This window comes from Octodon degus, unplaced genomic scaffold (assembly GCF_000260255.1).
Source record: "Octodon degus isolate 3935 unplaced genomic scaffold, OctDeg1.0 scaffold00050, whole genome shotgun sequence".
Lineage (NCBI taxonomy): Eukaryota > Metazoa > Chordata > Mammalia > Rodentia > Octodontidae > Octodon > Octodon degus.
Window position 1 is genome coordinate 8,604,897 of NW_004524626.1, and position 16,239 is coordinate 8,621,135.

At 53.0% G+C, this 16,239-nt stretch overlaps 1 protein-coding gene across 1 annotated transcript in view; it reads left to right on the plus strand.

Annotated features, from left to right (window-relative positions):
- Chaf1a (chromatin assembly factor 1 subunit A) overlaps positions 1-15,111 on the plus strand; it is a 41,296-nt gene extending 26,185 nt beyond the window's left edge. Inside the window, exons 5-15 of the mRNA XM_023716935.1 lie at positions 2,011-2,213; positions 2,852-2,912; positions 3,219-3,287; positions 6,258-6,484; positions 6,902-7,070; positions 7,206-7,286; positions 7,546-7,638; positions 8,974-9,229; positions 10,272-10,738; positions 14,087-14,174; positions 14,648-15,111. Of these exons, the coding sequence (XP_023572703.1) occupies positions 2,011-2,213; positions 2,852-2,912; positions 3,219-3,287; positions 6,258-6,484; positions 6,902-7,070; positions 7,206-7,286; positions 7,546-7,638; positions 8,974-9,229; positions 10,272-10,738; positions 14,087-14,174; positions 14,648-14,748 (1,815 nt within the window). The 3' untranslated portion in view covers positions 14,749-15,111. The remainder of the gene's footprint in view (positions 1-2,010; positions 2,214-2,851; positions 2,913-3,218; positions 3,288-6,257; positions 6,485-6,901; positions 7,071-7,205; positions 7,287-7,545; positions 7,639-8,973; positions 9,230-10,271; positions 10,739-14,086; positions 14,175-14,647) is intronic.
- The last annotated feature ends 1,128 nt before the right edge of the window (positions 15,112-16,239 follow it).

Sequence of the window (16,239 nt, forward strand, 5' to 3'; positions counted from 1 at the left end):
CCGCGGTCCCTGATGCTTTTGCTAAGCTTGTTCTAAGTAGGTGCTTTAGACCACTGAGCCATCTCTCCAGCCCCTATTGTTGTTTTCTAACATCTTGCCAGACCATTCAGACTGGCCTTGATCTCACTTTGTAGCCTAGGCTGGCCTCAAACACTGATCTTCCTGCTTCAGCCTCCTGAATGCTGGCATCACAAGCATTTGCCACCACGCCCAGCTTCTCAACCCTCCTAAACCTTGTTTTTTTGTTTTCACTTTGTGTACTAGGGATTGAACCCAAGACCTTTACACTGAGCTATATCCCTGGCCCCCTCTTTTTTTTAAACTCTGAAATAGGATTTTACTAAGTTGTTCAGACTGAATATGAATTTGGGATTCTTCTGTCTCAGTTTCCCAAATAGCTAGGATGACAAGCATGTGCCACCACACCCAGCTACTTCTCAGGTTTTATTAGCAGTAGTAATAATATGTAACCCCAGCACTGGGGAGGCTGAGGCAGACGGATCACTGAAAGTTCAGGACTAGCCTGAACTACATAGCAAGACCCTGTCTCAAAAAAAAGGGGGGGTGCAGAGTGATGGCTCAGTAGAATAAGTGCTTGCCTGGCAAGTGCAAGGGCCTGAGTTCAACCCCTGGTTCCGCCAAAAACAAAACAAAACAACAACAAAAACAAAGCATTACTGGTTTAGTGGTTGAATGGTTGGGTGTCCTGTAGCTTAGAGTTGCTTTTGAAAGTGCTGGGTTAGGGGCCGGGGAGATGACTTAGTGGAATAAGCACTTGCCTGGCCAAGTGCAAGGGCCTGAGTTCAATCCCCGGTAAAAAAAAAAAAAAAAAGAAAGAAAGTAAGTGCTGGGGTGGGATTCAGTGGTAAGTGCTTGTGTAGCATGCATAGGGCCCCTAGGTTTTATTCCCATACCTTCTTTTGAGTAATAAGTAAGGGTCTTGGGGCCGGGGAGATGGTTCAGTAGGATAAGCGCTTGACTGGCAAACGCAAGGATCTGAGTTCAATCCCCGGTTCCGCCAAAAGTAAGGGTCTTGCAAAGTTGCCTAGCTAGACTTGAACTTGCAGTCCCTCTTCCTCAGCTCCCAAGGGTGCTGGGACTGCAGGAATGTGGCACCATGCCCAGCACAGTCTTCTTAGTGCAGCAAAGCCCAAGGAAGTCCACTGGGTGTTCCCAGGCCTTGCAGGTCCAGGAAAGGGTGCTCACCACAGTGGGTTGTGTTCCTCAGTGTTTCTCAAGCCTCTTCATGCCTTGACACTTAGATTTTGTGGGTCAGATTCTGACTGGTTTCTTGTTTTGGAGGTGTGGGGGAGTGGGTGTCATGGAGCTGGAATCTGTTTTTATTTTTTTATTTTTTTGTGGAATTGGGGATTGAACTCAGGCCCTTGTACTTGCCAGGCAAGCGCTTATTCTACTGAGCTATCTCCCCGGCCCCGCAGAGCTGGAATCTAGATCCAATTGCTGCACAGCTAAGTGTCAGCCTGGCCCTAACTTGCCCTCTATGTGACTGGACAGATCGGCCTCACCTGTGATTTCTAGGCCTGGGCTCCTTCGCTGGCACTGGGAACAGCTCTTCCTACCTGCAGTTGTACCGAAGGTCTTGTTGCACCCATCCTGCCCATCCGCCTTGGGACCCCCGTGTCTGTCATAACACAGGATTCTTGGCTGGAAGCTCTCAGTCTTTCTCAGAATGGCCCAGTGTCTTTGTTAGACTGACCTGAGCTCCAACAAGGCCAACTGAGAATTTGTTTTTTGTTCATTTTAGTGGTACTGGTGGTTGAGCCCAGGGCCTTCACCCTGAGCCCTGCCCCAGCCTGTTTATTTGTTTTTTGACCCTTTCCCTTTCTTCCCTCTATCTCTCAGGCCTTTGCAAAAGATTCTGCCAGAGGTGTGGGGACTGCAGGCTTGCCCTGCACCAGCCTTCTGCTCATTCTCTTCTGTTTCAAAGACCGGGTGTGGCATGGGGGACTCACATGGTGGCACTGTCTCAGCTGTCAGGTCCTCTCCTAGGATAAAGAGCAGCTGCGGGAAGAGAAGGAGAAGCTGAAAGAGGAGGCCCGGCGCGCCAAAGAGGAGGCCCGGAAGAGAAAGGAGGAGGAGAAGGAGCTGAAGGAGAAGGAGAGGCGGGAGAAGCGGGAGAAGGATGAGAAGGAGAAGGCGGAAAAGCAGCGGCGCAAGGAAGAGCGGCGCAGGGAGAGGCAGGAGGCCCTGGAGTGAGTGTCCGCGTGGCCCCGTTCCCGGCCGCAGCCCCCTGTGCTGGTCCTGGGCCAGCCATTCAGAAGGCAGTTCCTGCTGGTCCTCATGCTTCTCGCTGAGGGTGGACAGAGGCCCCTAGCAGGAGTGGCAGGACATTAGGCTCTCGCTCTGGGCTGGCTCCACTGTCCTGGACTCTCCACACTTTTGTCTTGTATCCCTGCTGATGACTACCCAGCTGGCTGAGATTTATTTGTTTTTCAGGTTTGAAAATTTATACCAAGAGCTTTTTTTTTGCTTTATGGTGCTGGGTATTGAGCCCAGGGCCTTTTGCACAGAGCTCCATCTGCAGTCCTTTTTATTATTTATTTTGAGACAGGGTCTTACTAAGTTGCCCAGTCTGGGCTTGGACTTGTGATCTTCCTGCCTCAGCCTCCTGGAGTGCTGGGATGACAGGCAAACAGCATCACCACACCTGAGGGTATTGAGTATTTTTTGTTTTTCTTTGTGAATGCCTATGTCATAGCCTTATTGTAGACATTCATAATTTATAAACATTGCCTGCAGGATAAACCACTGGGCACTGGCAGCTGAGTGCTCCGATCACTGGTGCAACCCAAGGTAGAGGTTGGCTCACACGTGATTTGCTGTCTTACAGGGCTAAGCTGGAGGAGAAGAGGAAAAAGGAGGAGGAGAAACGGTTACGGGAGGAAGAAAAGGTAGTGTGCTTTCTGCCCTCCTCCCGACCTTGCTGGGAAACCCCTGTGGGAGATGGCATCTTCGCCTGTGCTGCTGTCCTTTGTGCTGCCTTGGGGATCTGTGGGGACCAGGAGCCTGTTCATGCATCTCAGTGCTCTTTGTCACACGTGCTTGCTTGGCACCCAGGGCAGCTCTGGCCTCTGAGTCTGGGCTGGTGGGTGGAGCACCGCAGTCTGAAGGGTGTCTTTGCGTAAGGGACACCTGGGTGTTTCTGCTGGAGCTCTAAACCCATTCTTCCCTGTTCCCACTCTCTTCTCCCCTTGCAGCGCATTAAGGCAGAGAAGGCTGAGATCACCAGGTTCTTCCAGAAACCAAAGATCCCACAGGCTCCTAAGGTAAACAGCACCTTCCTTTGTCTCACTTACCCTCTGAGGCTCTTCTGGTTTTGTTTTGTCTTGTTTTGTTTTGTTTTGTTTTGTTTTGTTTTGTTTTTAACCTAAAGGTTGGGCCAGGGATGGAGCTCAGTGGCATAGGCACCTGCCTGGCAAGCACAAGGTCCTGAATTTGATTCCCAGTATTAAAAAAAAAGAAAGAACTTGATGTATCTTCTGACCAGCCACCTTCCCATTCAGTGTCATGGGCCTTTTGGAAAAAGTGGGTACTCTTGGGCCGGCAAGATAGCTCAGCAGTCTAAAGCAGCTGCTTAGGCAAACTTAGGCAAGTCCAAGCACTGGTTCCCAGCACCACCTGCCATGCCAGCCCTACTCGCACGGGGGGCTAAGCCATCCACACACACACACACACACACACACAAAAGTGGGTACTTTTATTTCTGGAAAAGTCTGTAGGTCCAGTGTCTGGTCACTGGCTTTGTCCCAAGAGGTGTGTATGATAAGAGTACCTAGTTTTCAAAGGTTTCTCAGTGAACAGCTTTGTTGCTTTAGAAAATAGCCTTGCACATGTGGCAGCGCGCACTTGTCCTCCAGCCGCCCTGGGAAGCTGAGGCAAGAGGATTGCAAGTTGAAGTCCAGCCTGGGTGACTTAGCGAGACCCTGTCTCAAAGTAAAACCTTGTTAAAAAGGTCTGGGGATGTAGCTCTGTGAACCCTGCTACAGGGGTGAGTAATGGAGGGAAAGGAAAACACAGCTTCCCTGGGAAGTAGATGTTTAGCGTGCCTGGGCTCAGCTGTGACACAGTGGCACAAAGTGCCACCTTCCTGGGCTTGTGCTGCCACCTGGGAGTTCGGGCCTTTGGGCTGGCATCCACACATGCAGGTGCAGCCCCTGTCCCAGCTCCCCAGAGTGTTTGGGGTAGAGTGGGGTTTTTTGTTGTTACTTTTTGTCTGTGTGATGTACTGGGCATTGAACCCAGAGGCTCTTACTGACCTATATCCTCAGCCCTTTTTATTTTGACACATGGCCTCTAAGTCAGTAGTTTTTACAGGCTGAGCTCTGATTTGCCATCTTCGTGACTCAGCTCCTCAGTAGTCAGGACTGCAGGCATGTGCCACCATGCCTGGCAATTATTCTTGCTTTAGGGCATTTGGCTTTTGATTGAACGCCAAAGCCTTATGTTCTGTGGTTATAAACACATTCTCCTAATGTATTTTTTAATCTTTTTTTTTTTTTTCCAGAACCAGGGATTGAACTCAGGCCCTTGTACTTACCAATTAATCTTTATTTTTAACCCAGTGGTATTATGTTTATTTATTTTCTTTTTGCTGGTACTGGGGAAGTGGTCACCACTGCGCTGCGTCCCTGCCCCCTTTTGTTTAACCTTAGCTTTTGTTGTTTACGCCTGAGACCTTAGCCTAGCTGCCGCCTGGGGTTCACATGGGGTCTGGAGCCTGGCTTTCGTGTCTCCCACGCAGCAGCCGGAGTTCCCAGCCTTCTTCTTTGAGGACCTCTGCCCACACTCGCCTCAGCTGCTTGTGGGAGTCAATGGGGAGCTTTCCAAAGTCCTGGAGCCTGGCTGGCTTTGCTGTGGACACCAGGGGCTGTTATTTGTGTGTTTGTTTTTTGAAACAGGTCTCACTATGCAACTCAGGCTGGCCTTGAGCTCACTTGGTATCCCAGGCTGGTCTCACCTCAAATGATCTTCCTGCCTCAGCCTCCTGAGAGGGACACCAGGGTTGGGGGGTTGTGGGAGCGATTGAGATAAGGTCTTACTGTGTAGCTCAAGCTGTCCTTAAACTCTTGGGGATCCTCCCGCCTCACCTTCCCAAGTGCAGGGATTATAGCTGTGTGCTCCCATGCCCAGCTGGCACTGGGGTTTTAACAGTTCCCATGAGTGCTGTGTTGTGCCCCTGTGCAGGATGCTAGCACTGGTACTTCCCTCCTGAGCTCAGAAACTGGTCTCCATGCAAGCCTCATGGATGCCCCCCAAGTCTTCCTCCTCCTGCCCTGCCACAGTCAGGATCCACAGGTGCTGGCACTGAAGAGGAACAGGAAAAAGGGATCAGACTTCAGAATTGATGATGTGTGGAGGCTGAGAAAGTTTCTGTGGTGTTTCAGGATCCTGCTGGGCCACAGTGTTGAAAATCTGCTTACTTTATAAATCACTTCATATCTTTAGGCTGTGGCTCCTGGCAGGCCAGTCTCTCCCCTGATAGGAGCTGGTGTGGGGGCTTGGCTGAGGGTTGTGGGCACTCTACCTGTGTCTTGAAGGGTCTTGTTACCCATCCATCTGCTTTTCTGTCCTTCCATGTATCTGTACAGGTTTATTGAGGGATAATTTTATACAGTATGTCTTAGTTACTCTTGTGTTGTTGCTGGGACAAATATCCGACACCCAAAATGAAGAAAGGAAAAGTTTATTTAGCTCACAGTTAGGGAGGTTGCAGTCCATAGGCTGACTCCAAGGCGGAGTGGCACGTGGCAGGGCACAGAGCAGCCCTTCATGGTGACAGCAGAGAACAAAGAGAAGCAGCTGTGGCTGCCAGCAAGCTTCTCTCCCTCCTTACACTGTAATGCAGATTACCCACCCCAGGGCCAGGGTGTAGACCTGCAGTCCCAGTACTGGACCAGGAATCAATCACTAGAAGCTGCCCTATGACTGCACAAGGCTTTGGGGGATAATTAGACACAAACCATAACACAATAAAATTTGCCTTTTCCAGCACCTGCCATAGTTCAGGCAGACGTTAGCAGGCCGAGGTGTGGAACCTTTTGTCCTCGTGATGCCCCTGTAGTTGTGCCTTTCCAGAATCAGGTGTAGATGGGCTTGTGCAGTATCCAGCTTCTCAGAATTCTCTTTTGCCCTGAGCACCTAAGCCCCCACGCTCCCCTGTGAGTGTTCCCTGCACGTTCTCCCGACCAGGAGGGGCCTCATTCCTGCCTGTGTCTCACGGGGCCTCTCTATTTCAGACCCTGGCTGGCTCCTGTGGGAAGTTTGCCCCCTTTGAGATTAAAGAGCACATGGTCCTGGCCCCTCGATGTCGTGCTGCTTTGGACCAGGACCTCTGTGATCGATTAGACCAGCTCCTCCAGCAGCAAAATGGAGACTTCTCCTTCCTGAAAGATCTCAAAGGCCGTCGGCCACTCATGTCTGGGCCCACTGGGATCTGCAGCCGGGACACAGACGTTGTCAACAGGTTAGGTCGGAATCACACAGCCTGAGGGACCAAGGTGGTGTCACAGGGCTGGGCTCCTGCTGCTGGCCAGTGGTACTTGTCCCCTCATCTCCTCCTGGGCCTCAGGCTTCCTCCACCCTTTCTGCTGTGATGAACCCCCCAATCCTGTCTTCACTTTCCCCAGAAGGGATAGTTTCTTCCAGCATAACGTGCCTTGCTCTTGCTGGGTTACATAGTCCACAGCAGCCTGGTTCTGGGCTGTCTTGACCTGTGTCGCTTATAGGCATGCTCCATGGATTGGTCTGGGGACAGGCAGGACTGTGCTCATCATTCTGTTAGGTCATGGCGACCTCTTGAGCTGCCCCAGGGTGCACACCTGTGTGTATAATTGGGGTGTGAGTGCCAGGGGACATGTGTGAGCACCGTCTGGCTATTCAGGGATGTGGTGATTGTGGAGACCAGCAAGGGTGACAATGTGCCCGAAAGAAGGAAGTTTGGCCGCATGAAGCTCCTGCAGTTCTCTGAGAACCACCGGCCAGCGTACTGGGGGACGTGGAATAAGAGGACAGCAGTCATCCACCCTCGGCACCCCTGGGCTCAGGACAAGGTAAACACCACTGCTGTGCCCAGCTTCTGGCAGGCTCTCACAAGGGCCTCAGCATGCAGATTCCATACGCTCGCTGGCATCGGTGCCCTGCCCTCAATGCCCACAGCAGTAGTGACATCCTCTGTCTCCCTCCAGAAGCTCCTTGACTATGAGGTGGACAGCGATGAAGAATGGGAAGAGGAGGAGCCTGGGGAGTCACTGTCCCACAGTGAAGGGGTAAGGGCAGCTGAAACAAAGGCTTCCCTCAGAGCCCTGGCAGCTGCAGCCACCTCTGCCTCCCGAGCCTCTGTGACAGTGATTCCCCCAATCTCAGGGCTGTGGGACTTCCCCAGGGTGTCTGCACATCAGCGTTCTCGTGTGTGCTGGGGCTGGAACCAGGGCCCCATGAGCCATACCCAGGACCTTGTTTGAGTTTTCGTAGTGAAATTTATATTCTTTTCCTGCATAGGACTAAGTCATTTTTCCCTCCTTTTAGGATGATGAGGAGGAGGTGGGGGAGGATGAGGATGAGGACGACGGCTTCTTAGTGCCCCATGGGTACCTCTCTGAGGATGAGGGTGTGACTGAGGTAAGGCAGGCTGGCTCGGAAGGAGCTCAGCTGGGCACCGGGTGCTGCATACCCTTGTGCCAACACTCGAGAGGTTGAGGTGGGAGGGCAGCAAGTTTCAGTTTGGCCTGGGCAATTTAGCAAGACCGTATCTTACCCAGGTGTGGTGGCCATGCTTGTAACCCCAGCACTGGGGGAGTGCTGAGGCAGGAGGCTCTCTGAGCTAGCCTGGGCTACATAGTGACACCATGTTTCTAGAAAAAGCACTCTGCCTTAACATAAAAAAGAAGCAGATGTGAACATAGTATAAAATACCTTAGGCCACTTCTTGATGGCTCATGACCTGAATCTGTGGCTGTGGGTTGTGACCTGATTCTGCCCATACCTCGCTCCCCACTGGGGCAGGGGCAGAGTCCTCGAGCTGTAGGTCGCCTGTGGGCATAGCTGATCCTGACCTTGTTTCTGTCCTGGTGTGGCAGGATGTGTGTGTGTGTAGGTGACTGCAGGTACAAGTGCAGGGCCTGGCTGGGCAGCAGCTCTGGGCACAAGGCCTGTAGTCAGTAGGTTGGGAGGATGCACGACTGCCCACAGTCCGACTCAAGGGGGAGTGTGTCTTTGTCTCTGACCACTGAGACAAAGTTGCGTCCTGGAGTAGCGCACCCCACAGCTCAGTCCTGGGGCAGCGCATCCCACAGCTCAGTCCTGATGACTACGGCTCCAGTCTGCAGCGGGCTTGGCCTGGCGTGGCTGTTGGGCAGGGGCCATGCCAGGAAAGGTGTGTGAGGTCGTATTGATTTTTTTTTTTTAATTGATATCATGAAAATATTTATTTGACAATAATGTCAAACATATGAAGAAGTTTCAAGAACATCACACTCTTGTAAACTCTGTCCAGAGGATGAGTTCCATCAGTTGCCTCACTGATATCTTTCATACTGTAAAGATGGTCACTTGCTGCAAGCAGAAGTCATATCTTTGTAGAATCTTTCCATCTGTTCCTTAGTCTTCCCTTGGATTTCAGATCCTTGACATGTTGTATGGTTCCAGGTCCAATTTTTTTGTAGAGATGTCCTCAGTTTGAGTTTTTCAAATATTTCTTTTCTGATTTTTTTTTTTTTTATTTCTCAAACAGAGGTCGTATTGATTTGACCACAGGCCAGGGAAGTGAGAGCGGCAGAAAGAGGCTGAGTGGCTAGATCACGAGAGTACCTGTGATGCACCAGCCATGCCACCTGGCAGTGCTCCTCCTGTCATGTTCCTGCGGGACAGCAGCTGCCACTGAAGACAGCATCTTTGGCACTGCTGGACCTAAGAGGAGTGGGGCCCCTAAACGACTTTTCTTTTTTCATCCACAAGGAGTGCACCGACCCGGAGAAGCACAAGGTGCGCCAGAAACTCAAGGCCAAGGAGTGGGACGAGTTCCTGGCCAAGGGGAAGCGATTCCGAGTGCTCCAGCCTGTGCAGATCGGCTGTGTGTGGGCTGACGGTGTGGGCTGCTCAGCCGCCGACCTCAAGGTGCTGCAGCAGTTCGCAGCCTGCTTGCTGGAGCCAGCCCCCTCTGAGGACGAGCTGGCGCCCAAGGCCTCCAAGCGGGAGAAGCGGGACCAGCAGAGTGAGTGGGCGCAGGTGTGGGGAGTCTGGGTGATGGGCTGGAACCCGTGGCCTCGTGAATGCTGGGCACCTGTGCTCCACAGCCACTTCCCCAGTGTTGACTGGTCATTCTAATCGCCAGGATACAGCACAGAGTGCCCCTGGGACACAGCTGTTCTCTTTGACTTTCAAAAGTAGGGTCAAAGATAGTGTCTAAAAACGGTAAGCAAGGGCCAGCAAGATAGCTCAGCAGACCAAGCGCCTGTTTAGGCAGTCGCAGGTACCAAGGTTCGAGCCCTAGCACCACATGTCAAGCCAGCGACCGTGTCCAGGCGTAGTGGCTCACACCTGTAATCCCAGTGCAAGGAGGCTTGAAAACAGGAGGATCGCCAGGGAGATAGCTCAGTAGAATAAGCGCCTGCCTGGTAAGCACAAGGTTCTAAGTTCAGTTCCCGCCAAAAAAAAAGAAAGCGGGAATATCAATGTGAGTCCAAGCTGTGTAGTGAGACCCTACACAAAATATATTAAAAAGGGGCCGGGGAGATGTCTCAGTAGAATAAGTATGAGTTCAATCCTGGTTCCGCCAAAAAAAGAAAAATAAATAAATAAATAAAACAATTGAAAATAAAAATGGTAAGCTGACATAGTGACGTGGACCTGTGATCCCAGCTGCTTGGGCTGAGGCAAGAGGATGACAAGCTTGAGCTCAGCCTGAGCCGCTTAGCAAGGCCTGAGCTCAGAATAGAAAGGGCTGGAGGTGTAGCTCAGTGCAATCTGTGGGTTCCATCCCCAGCACTGTGGAGACCGAGGGGACATGGCCACTCAGATGTTGGCTGTGCTTACTCCTCCAAGCAGTGTTGGCCTCACCACCCACAGGGTTGTCAATGCTGCTTTGGAGCCCACGTGCAATATAGTACTGTTGCAGTTCATCCTTAGGAGGACTCCCAGAAGCCAGCTGTGGCTGAACCCTGTAGGCAGTTGTGGCCCCCAGGGATCTGCACCCCGTATCTCAGCACCCACCCACCCACCTACCCACCCCACCCCCGTGTGCCCTGTCCCACCAGTCTTGGCCCAGCTGCTGCCCCTGCTGCATGGCAATGTGAACGGGAGCAAGGTGATCATCCGCGAGTTCCAGGAACACTGCCGCCGGGGCCTGCTGAGCATCGGGGAGGCCAGCACCCCCCCCAGCCCCACCACCCTATGCCCACACACGCCCACTGAGGACGCCGCCGTGCCCTCCAAGGCCAGGCTCAAGCGCATCATCTCCGAGAACTCGGTGTACGAGAAGCGGCCCGACTTCAGGATGTGCTGGTACGTCCACCCGCAGGTGCTGCACAGCTTCAACCAGGAGCACCTGCCCGTGCCCTGCCAGTGGAACTACGTCACCATGGTGCCCTCGACCCCCAGAGAGGACGGTGGTGGTGTCCCTGCCACACCACCCAGCCAGGGGACCCCTGTGTTGCTCAAGAGGAAGTCGGCGGGCAGCATGTGCATCACGCAGTTTATGAAGAAGCGGAGGCACGATGGGCAGGTAGGTGAGCCCGGGCCAAGGGGGCCCCAGGGGCTCCTTCATTTTCTGGAGCAGCGCTAGGTGGGCAGAAATTGGATAGAAAGTAGAGCCGCCGTAGCCTCCTCCATTGCCCAGTGTCTGACAGCTGGACCTCAGCACTTGCACGTTGTCCCCCTGTCAGTTGACCTCAGGGTTCTGCTTAGCATTGAACACTGTGGCTCTGGACAGATGTGTGACGCACAAGCACCTGAACCATCTCATGAGGGAGGATGCCCTGCCCAGTGAGCCTCTGAGTAGCTGGGCGGCGCTGTGGGCCGTGTCAGGTGCCACCCTGCTTGCCCTGCCTGGCCCTGCTTCTCTGTGTGAAACGGTAATGTGGACCTCAGGCTGTGTGTGGGCAGGTCCCCTGGCAGTGAGGTGCTTCAGCGACACAGCAGGGCTCAGGTGAATCAGAGAGGCCCTGTGTTCTTGCCCAAAGACCCCTTGGAAGTCCTGTGCTCAGGGTCACAAGGTCCTCCCTGAGCTGGTGTGACATGGAGAACATCCTTTATACTCACGCTCCCCCGGCCCAGTCTCTGCCCCTCTGGGCTGACTTCTGACCTTGGTAGCTGCCAGCGTCTGGGGAGATGAAGACTCAGCAGCGCCAGTTGTGTTTTGCAGAGAGGCACAGAGCCTTAAGTGTGTGGCAGAGGCCGTGCAGGGGGCACAGCAGCTGGGGTGCCTGCTCTGCACTCAGTGTGGTCCTGTCTTGTGTAATGCCCTGCCGGAGGCTGCTACCTGACTAGAAACGGTGTGCACAGGGCTGTTTGTGTCAAAATTTTGTGTTATCTGCACATTTTTAAAGTTCACATTTGGGTGGGCTGGAGGAATGGCTCAGTGGTCTAAAGCACCTACTTGGAACAAGCTTGGCAAAGCACTGGGACCGCGGTTCGATCCCCCAGCACCACATGCCAGCCAGCCCCGCCCCCTGGTGGGCTGAGCTGGCCACACACACAATAAATAAATAAATGTAAATAAATAAATAAATAAAATAAAGTTCACATTCGGGGCCGGCAAGATAGCTCAGCAGACTAAGTGCCTGCTTAGGCAAGCGCTGAGCTGGCCTGGAGGCCGGGCATGATGGAGCACGCCTGTAATCCCAGCGCTGGGCAGGCTGAAAACAGGAGGATCACTACGAGTCTGCGGTGCATAGTGAGACCCTGTACCAAACCCAGACAGACATACAACTTTCAGAGCTCAAGAATCCAATGTTCAGTCCTCCGGTGTTAATGACCTAGTAGGAGGGCCAGGGTGAGCCATTGCCATGCAGGTTTGGTCTGAGAATGCCACAGCTCCTTGGCCTTGGTTTTAAGTTTTTATTACATAGGCTGTATTTGCCATTCCCAGCCAAACAGCCTGTGACTGATGCAAGGTAGCAGACGTGACGGTGTGTGCCTGTTATCAGAGCTCCGCATGAGGCCGAGGCAGGAGGTTAGCTGCAGTTTAGGGACAGCTTGGGTGTCTTAGTCACTCCCCATTGCTGGGACTCAGTACTCAGGCACCCATAGTTTAAAGGCTGGTCCAGGGCAGATGCAGTCATGGGAGGGCTGCTGTGGTGGTGAATTGCTTGCCACCTGGTGGCTAGGAAGCAGAAAGAAGCTGGAAACCAAGAGATAGGCACTTCCAGGATCCACCCAGTGACCGCTCTGCCAACACCAAGCCCTTGGAGGCCCCCCAGGATCCAGTCACCTCCCACAAGCCCTGGCTCTGACATAAGTCCGTGGGGAGACAAGCAGATGTATTCCGTGACACGGGAGACTTAGCAAGGCGCATCTCCAGAGCAAGAAAGGAAAAGGAAGGACCAGCTGGAGTTTCCATCTCCCTTTCCTCTGCCTCTGCCTGGTGGTGGTAGTGACCAGTGATGCCAAGGCTGCCTTAGCGGAGGGACTGAGTGTTGCCCAATCCCTGCGATGGCACGCATCAGGTCTGTGTGGCACTAGACGAGGGATAATGTTTTGTGTTAGGGAAAACCCTCATCTCCACTTTTGCCCCTGCAGAGTGCCAGGCCACTCTGAGGAAGTGTGTCGCTTCCCCGCGTGCAGTCCCCTGCAGCAGCAGAGCTGGAAGTGTGCAGCCTGGGGACTTCAGTGCACAGCTCTGACCCTCGGCTGATCATTTTATACACAGGAACCTGGTGTAGACTTCAGGCCAGCAAGCGGCAGATTTAAGGGCTCTCGTTTTACAAAGCTGGGGATTGAACCTGGAGCATCACACGAGCTAAGCAAGCACTTGCCACTGTCCATTCTGCCAAGGCAAAAAGCAGTGACCATGGCACTTTCTTGGGACACTCAGGCCTTGTTCATGAGAAGCCTCTGGATCTTTCTCCGGTTGCCTTGGCAGGATCCTTTGGGGATCACTGAGACAAAGTTGTGACCAGTCAAAGCAGCCCCAGCCCTGGGTGATGGCACCAAAGACACTGCTACCCTGCCAAGAGCTCAGCGGGAGGGTGTTGTGGCAGTAGCCCCCCTAAGGAAGGGGTACTGGGCACTAGACCAGGGCCTTCATATGGACTTACATCCTCAGCCTTTTAAAAATTTTTTCATTTTGAAACAATGAGTTGCTAAGTTGCCCAGAGGGGCTCAAACTTGGCATTCTCCTATCTCATCCTCCCAGAGAGCTGAGATGACAGGTGTGCACCACCATACCTCGCTCAATTTCTCTTTCAAGCCAAAGTAGGAACCCTAATGATTTTTTATTTTTTTATTTTTTTTTAATCTTTATTTATTTGGTGCAGGGTCTTACCATGCAGCTCAGACTCATAGTGATTCTCCTGTCTCAGCCTCCCCAGCACTGGAATTACAGGCGTGCACCACCAAGCCTAGTTTCAGTGGCCGGCTCAGTGCTGGCACAGCATGCAGTACCAAGGATCGAACGTGGGTCCTTGTGCTTGCCAGGCAGGCACTTAGACCCCTGAGCTATCCCCCTACCCCACAAATTTTTTTTTGTTCAAATTCACAAATTACTTCTTTGATGAGGTAGATAGTGACAGTAGTGGCTTTCAGAGATAGAAGTCTTTATTTATTTATTTATTTATTTATTTATTTATTTATCGGAACCGGGGATTGAACTCAGGCCCTTGCGCTTGCCAGGGAAGCGCTTATTCCACTGAGCCATCTCCCCGGCCCCCAGAGATAGAAGTCTAGTACACCGCATAGGACACGGGCTTTCCTCTGGTCTTAGGTTCACTGCTGTACCTCTCGAGTGCAGTTTGCCCCCAGGTCAGGTGCTCAAGGCTGTCCAGTGTGAGGAGGGGCTCACAATAGATGCTTGTGACTGGGGGGTTGGTTGCCCCCTCTTAAATGCTGACAGTCTCTGTCCCTTTCTGTCCAGATTGGAGTTGGGGACATGGATGGCTTCCAGGCGGACACAGAAGAAGAAGAGGAAGATGACGGTGATTGTATCCTTATGGACATCCAAGGTATTAGGAATGCAAACGGTTTCAAGCACCTGCGTGCTTTGGTTCACTCTGCACATCACAGAGGTCAAGTTAAAATAGGCAAGACCGGATGTGATAGTGCCAGCCTCTTATCCCAGTATTCTGGGAGGCTAAGGCAGAAGAATTGCAGGTCTGAACCCGGGCTGGGTGACTTAGTGACTTAAGGAAACCCTGTCTCAAAATAAAAACTTTTAAAAGGGCCAGGGATACAGTTCCATGCCATATCCCTGTGTTTTGTCCATAGTACTTCCAAAGAAAAAGATTTGGATGACTTTCTGGGGAGGGAGACCTAGGCAGAGGGAAGCCCAAGGCCCTGCAGCCAGCATGGCTGAGCAAGAGCAAGCTGGAGGAGACAAGGGTGGGACTCTGAGGTGAGAGTCAGGGCAGCACAGCGGCAGGAGGCGGTAGGATCAACAGGGCAGAGAGCACGTGGTACAGCAGGCTCTCCCCTCCAGAGGCCCAGGAACCATGCGGAACCACATCTGGAGCTGAAGATACGGTGGGGATGGATACCAGCGAGGGGCCGCTGCCCACGAGTCCACTGGGCGCCTCCTGAGCAGCAGACAGTGCGCATGTGGAGTGATCCCGCCACGCACCCAATACTTGAACATACTGCCGACTCCTGTGTAAAGAGCACTTTGTCCCGCTTCACAGGCCTCTTGGGGTCTGGAAAGGTTTATATGGATTTATATGGATGCCTGATTAGTTCCTGACATTTGTAAAAATCTCACTCCCAAAGCTGCATATTAATCTGTCCTTTAAATAAGCATTATTTCAAGGTGTGACCTGCACAGGCACCTGCTCAGGCCCCGAGACACGCAGGTGCTGCTGGGTCAGACGCTTGCATGTAAATGAATTGAATCGCCAGACACCTGTGGCCATCACCACGGGCGCTGGCCTGATGTGGAATTGTATAAACTTGTTCTCTAGCCCTGACCTTTGCCTGTCTTGTCTTCTGTCCCGTACATTAGGATCTTTGAGTGTATGTGTTGCCCGCAACCCAGCGTGTGTGTTGTGGAAGCTTGGTGCCCCAGGAAGTGCCTCCCCTGCTGTACTGGGGAGTCTTCCCACTGAGCTGGCTGGAAGTGAGGCTTTGTCCCTCTTGTGCCCTGGGGGTGGCTGAGCTGTGTCCCTGAAGCCAGGCTCAGTGACATCCATGCTGGGCACCTTGGGGGAGGGTGGTTGGTAGAGCAGACTGGAGATAGTCTGTGGGCTGTGGCAGCCCCAACAGCTGGCCTGCAGGGGCCAAGTCTCGGCCCCTTCTATATCCCTATCTGGAGCACAGACTCCTGTGGTCTCTGACCCCAAGAGAGACTGGTGCTTTGTGCACAGCTCGACTGTCAGGACAGTGGACCTGGCAGCTCTATCCTGGCCTCCTAGGCTGCCTTTCCCCACACCACAATGGCTCCAAGTGGGGCCCCCAGGAGGAACCAAGCCCACCCCCGAGGGTCCTCTTAGGCCAGTGCAGTTGAGGAACTGACAGCCTGGAAGTGAATCCTAGAAACAGCTGGCAAAGGATGGGAGAACAGTGGTGCTTTGGTCCTCCACACCATGGCCAGCAGGGCCTCTAACCTGCAAGGGACTGGTGGGGATGGGGCCAGATGAGGAAGAGCACGGCCCTGGGTACCTGTCATGGTGGTCGGCTCCTCCACGCAGGAGGTGGGCCAAACAGTGCTGCTTCATCTCACTTCTGGGGCTGTCTTTGGGGAATGTGGAAACCACACCAAAACCAGGTCTGTGTGCCTTGAGCAGAAGGCTTGAGCATATTCTCTAAGAACTGGTGGGGGGTGGGGGAGGGTGGCACGGGACTTGGTCCCCAGGGCTGCAAGACTGAGGTATGGGCCATTTAAGAGGCAGTGCCTGCTGGGAGTTGTCTGTAGACTACATCCCTCAGAAGAGATGGGCACAGACAGGAAACAGCCACATACCCCACCCTCCCTGAGCTCTGTGCCACTTGACACAAAGACCACACCAGCACTGAGCCCAAATTCTCTACAACTGAGCTGATTAACTGCTTTTCTACCCAGCCTTGGATATTAACAGTGAC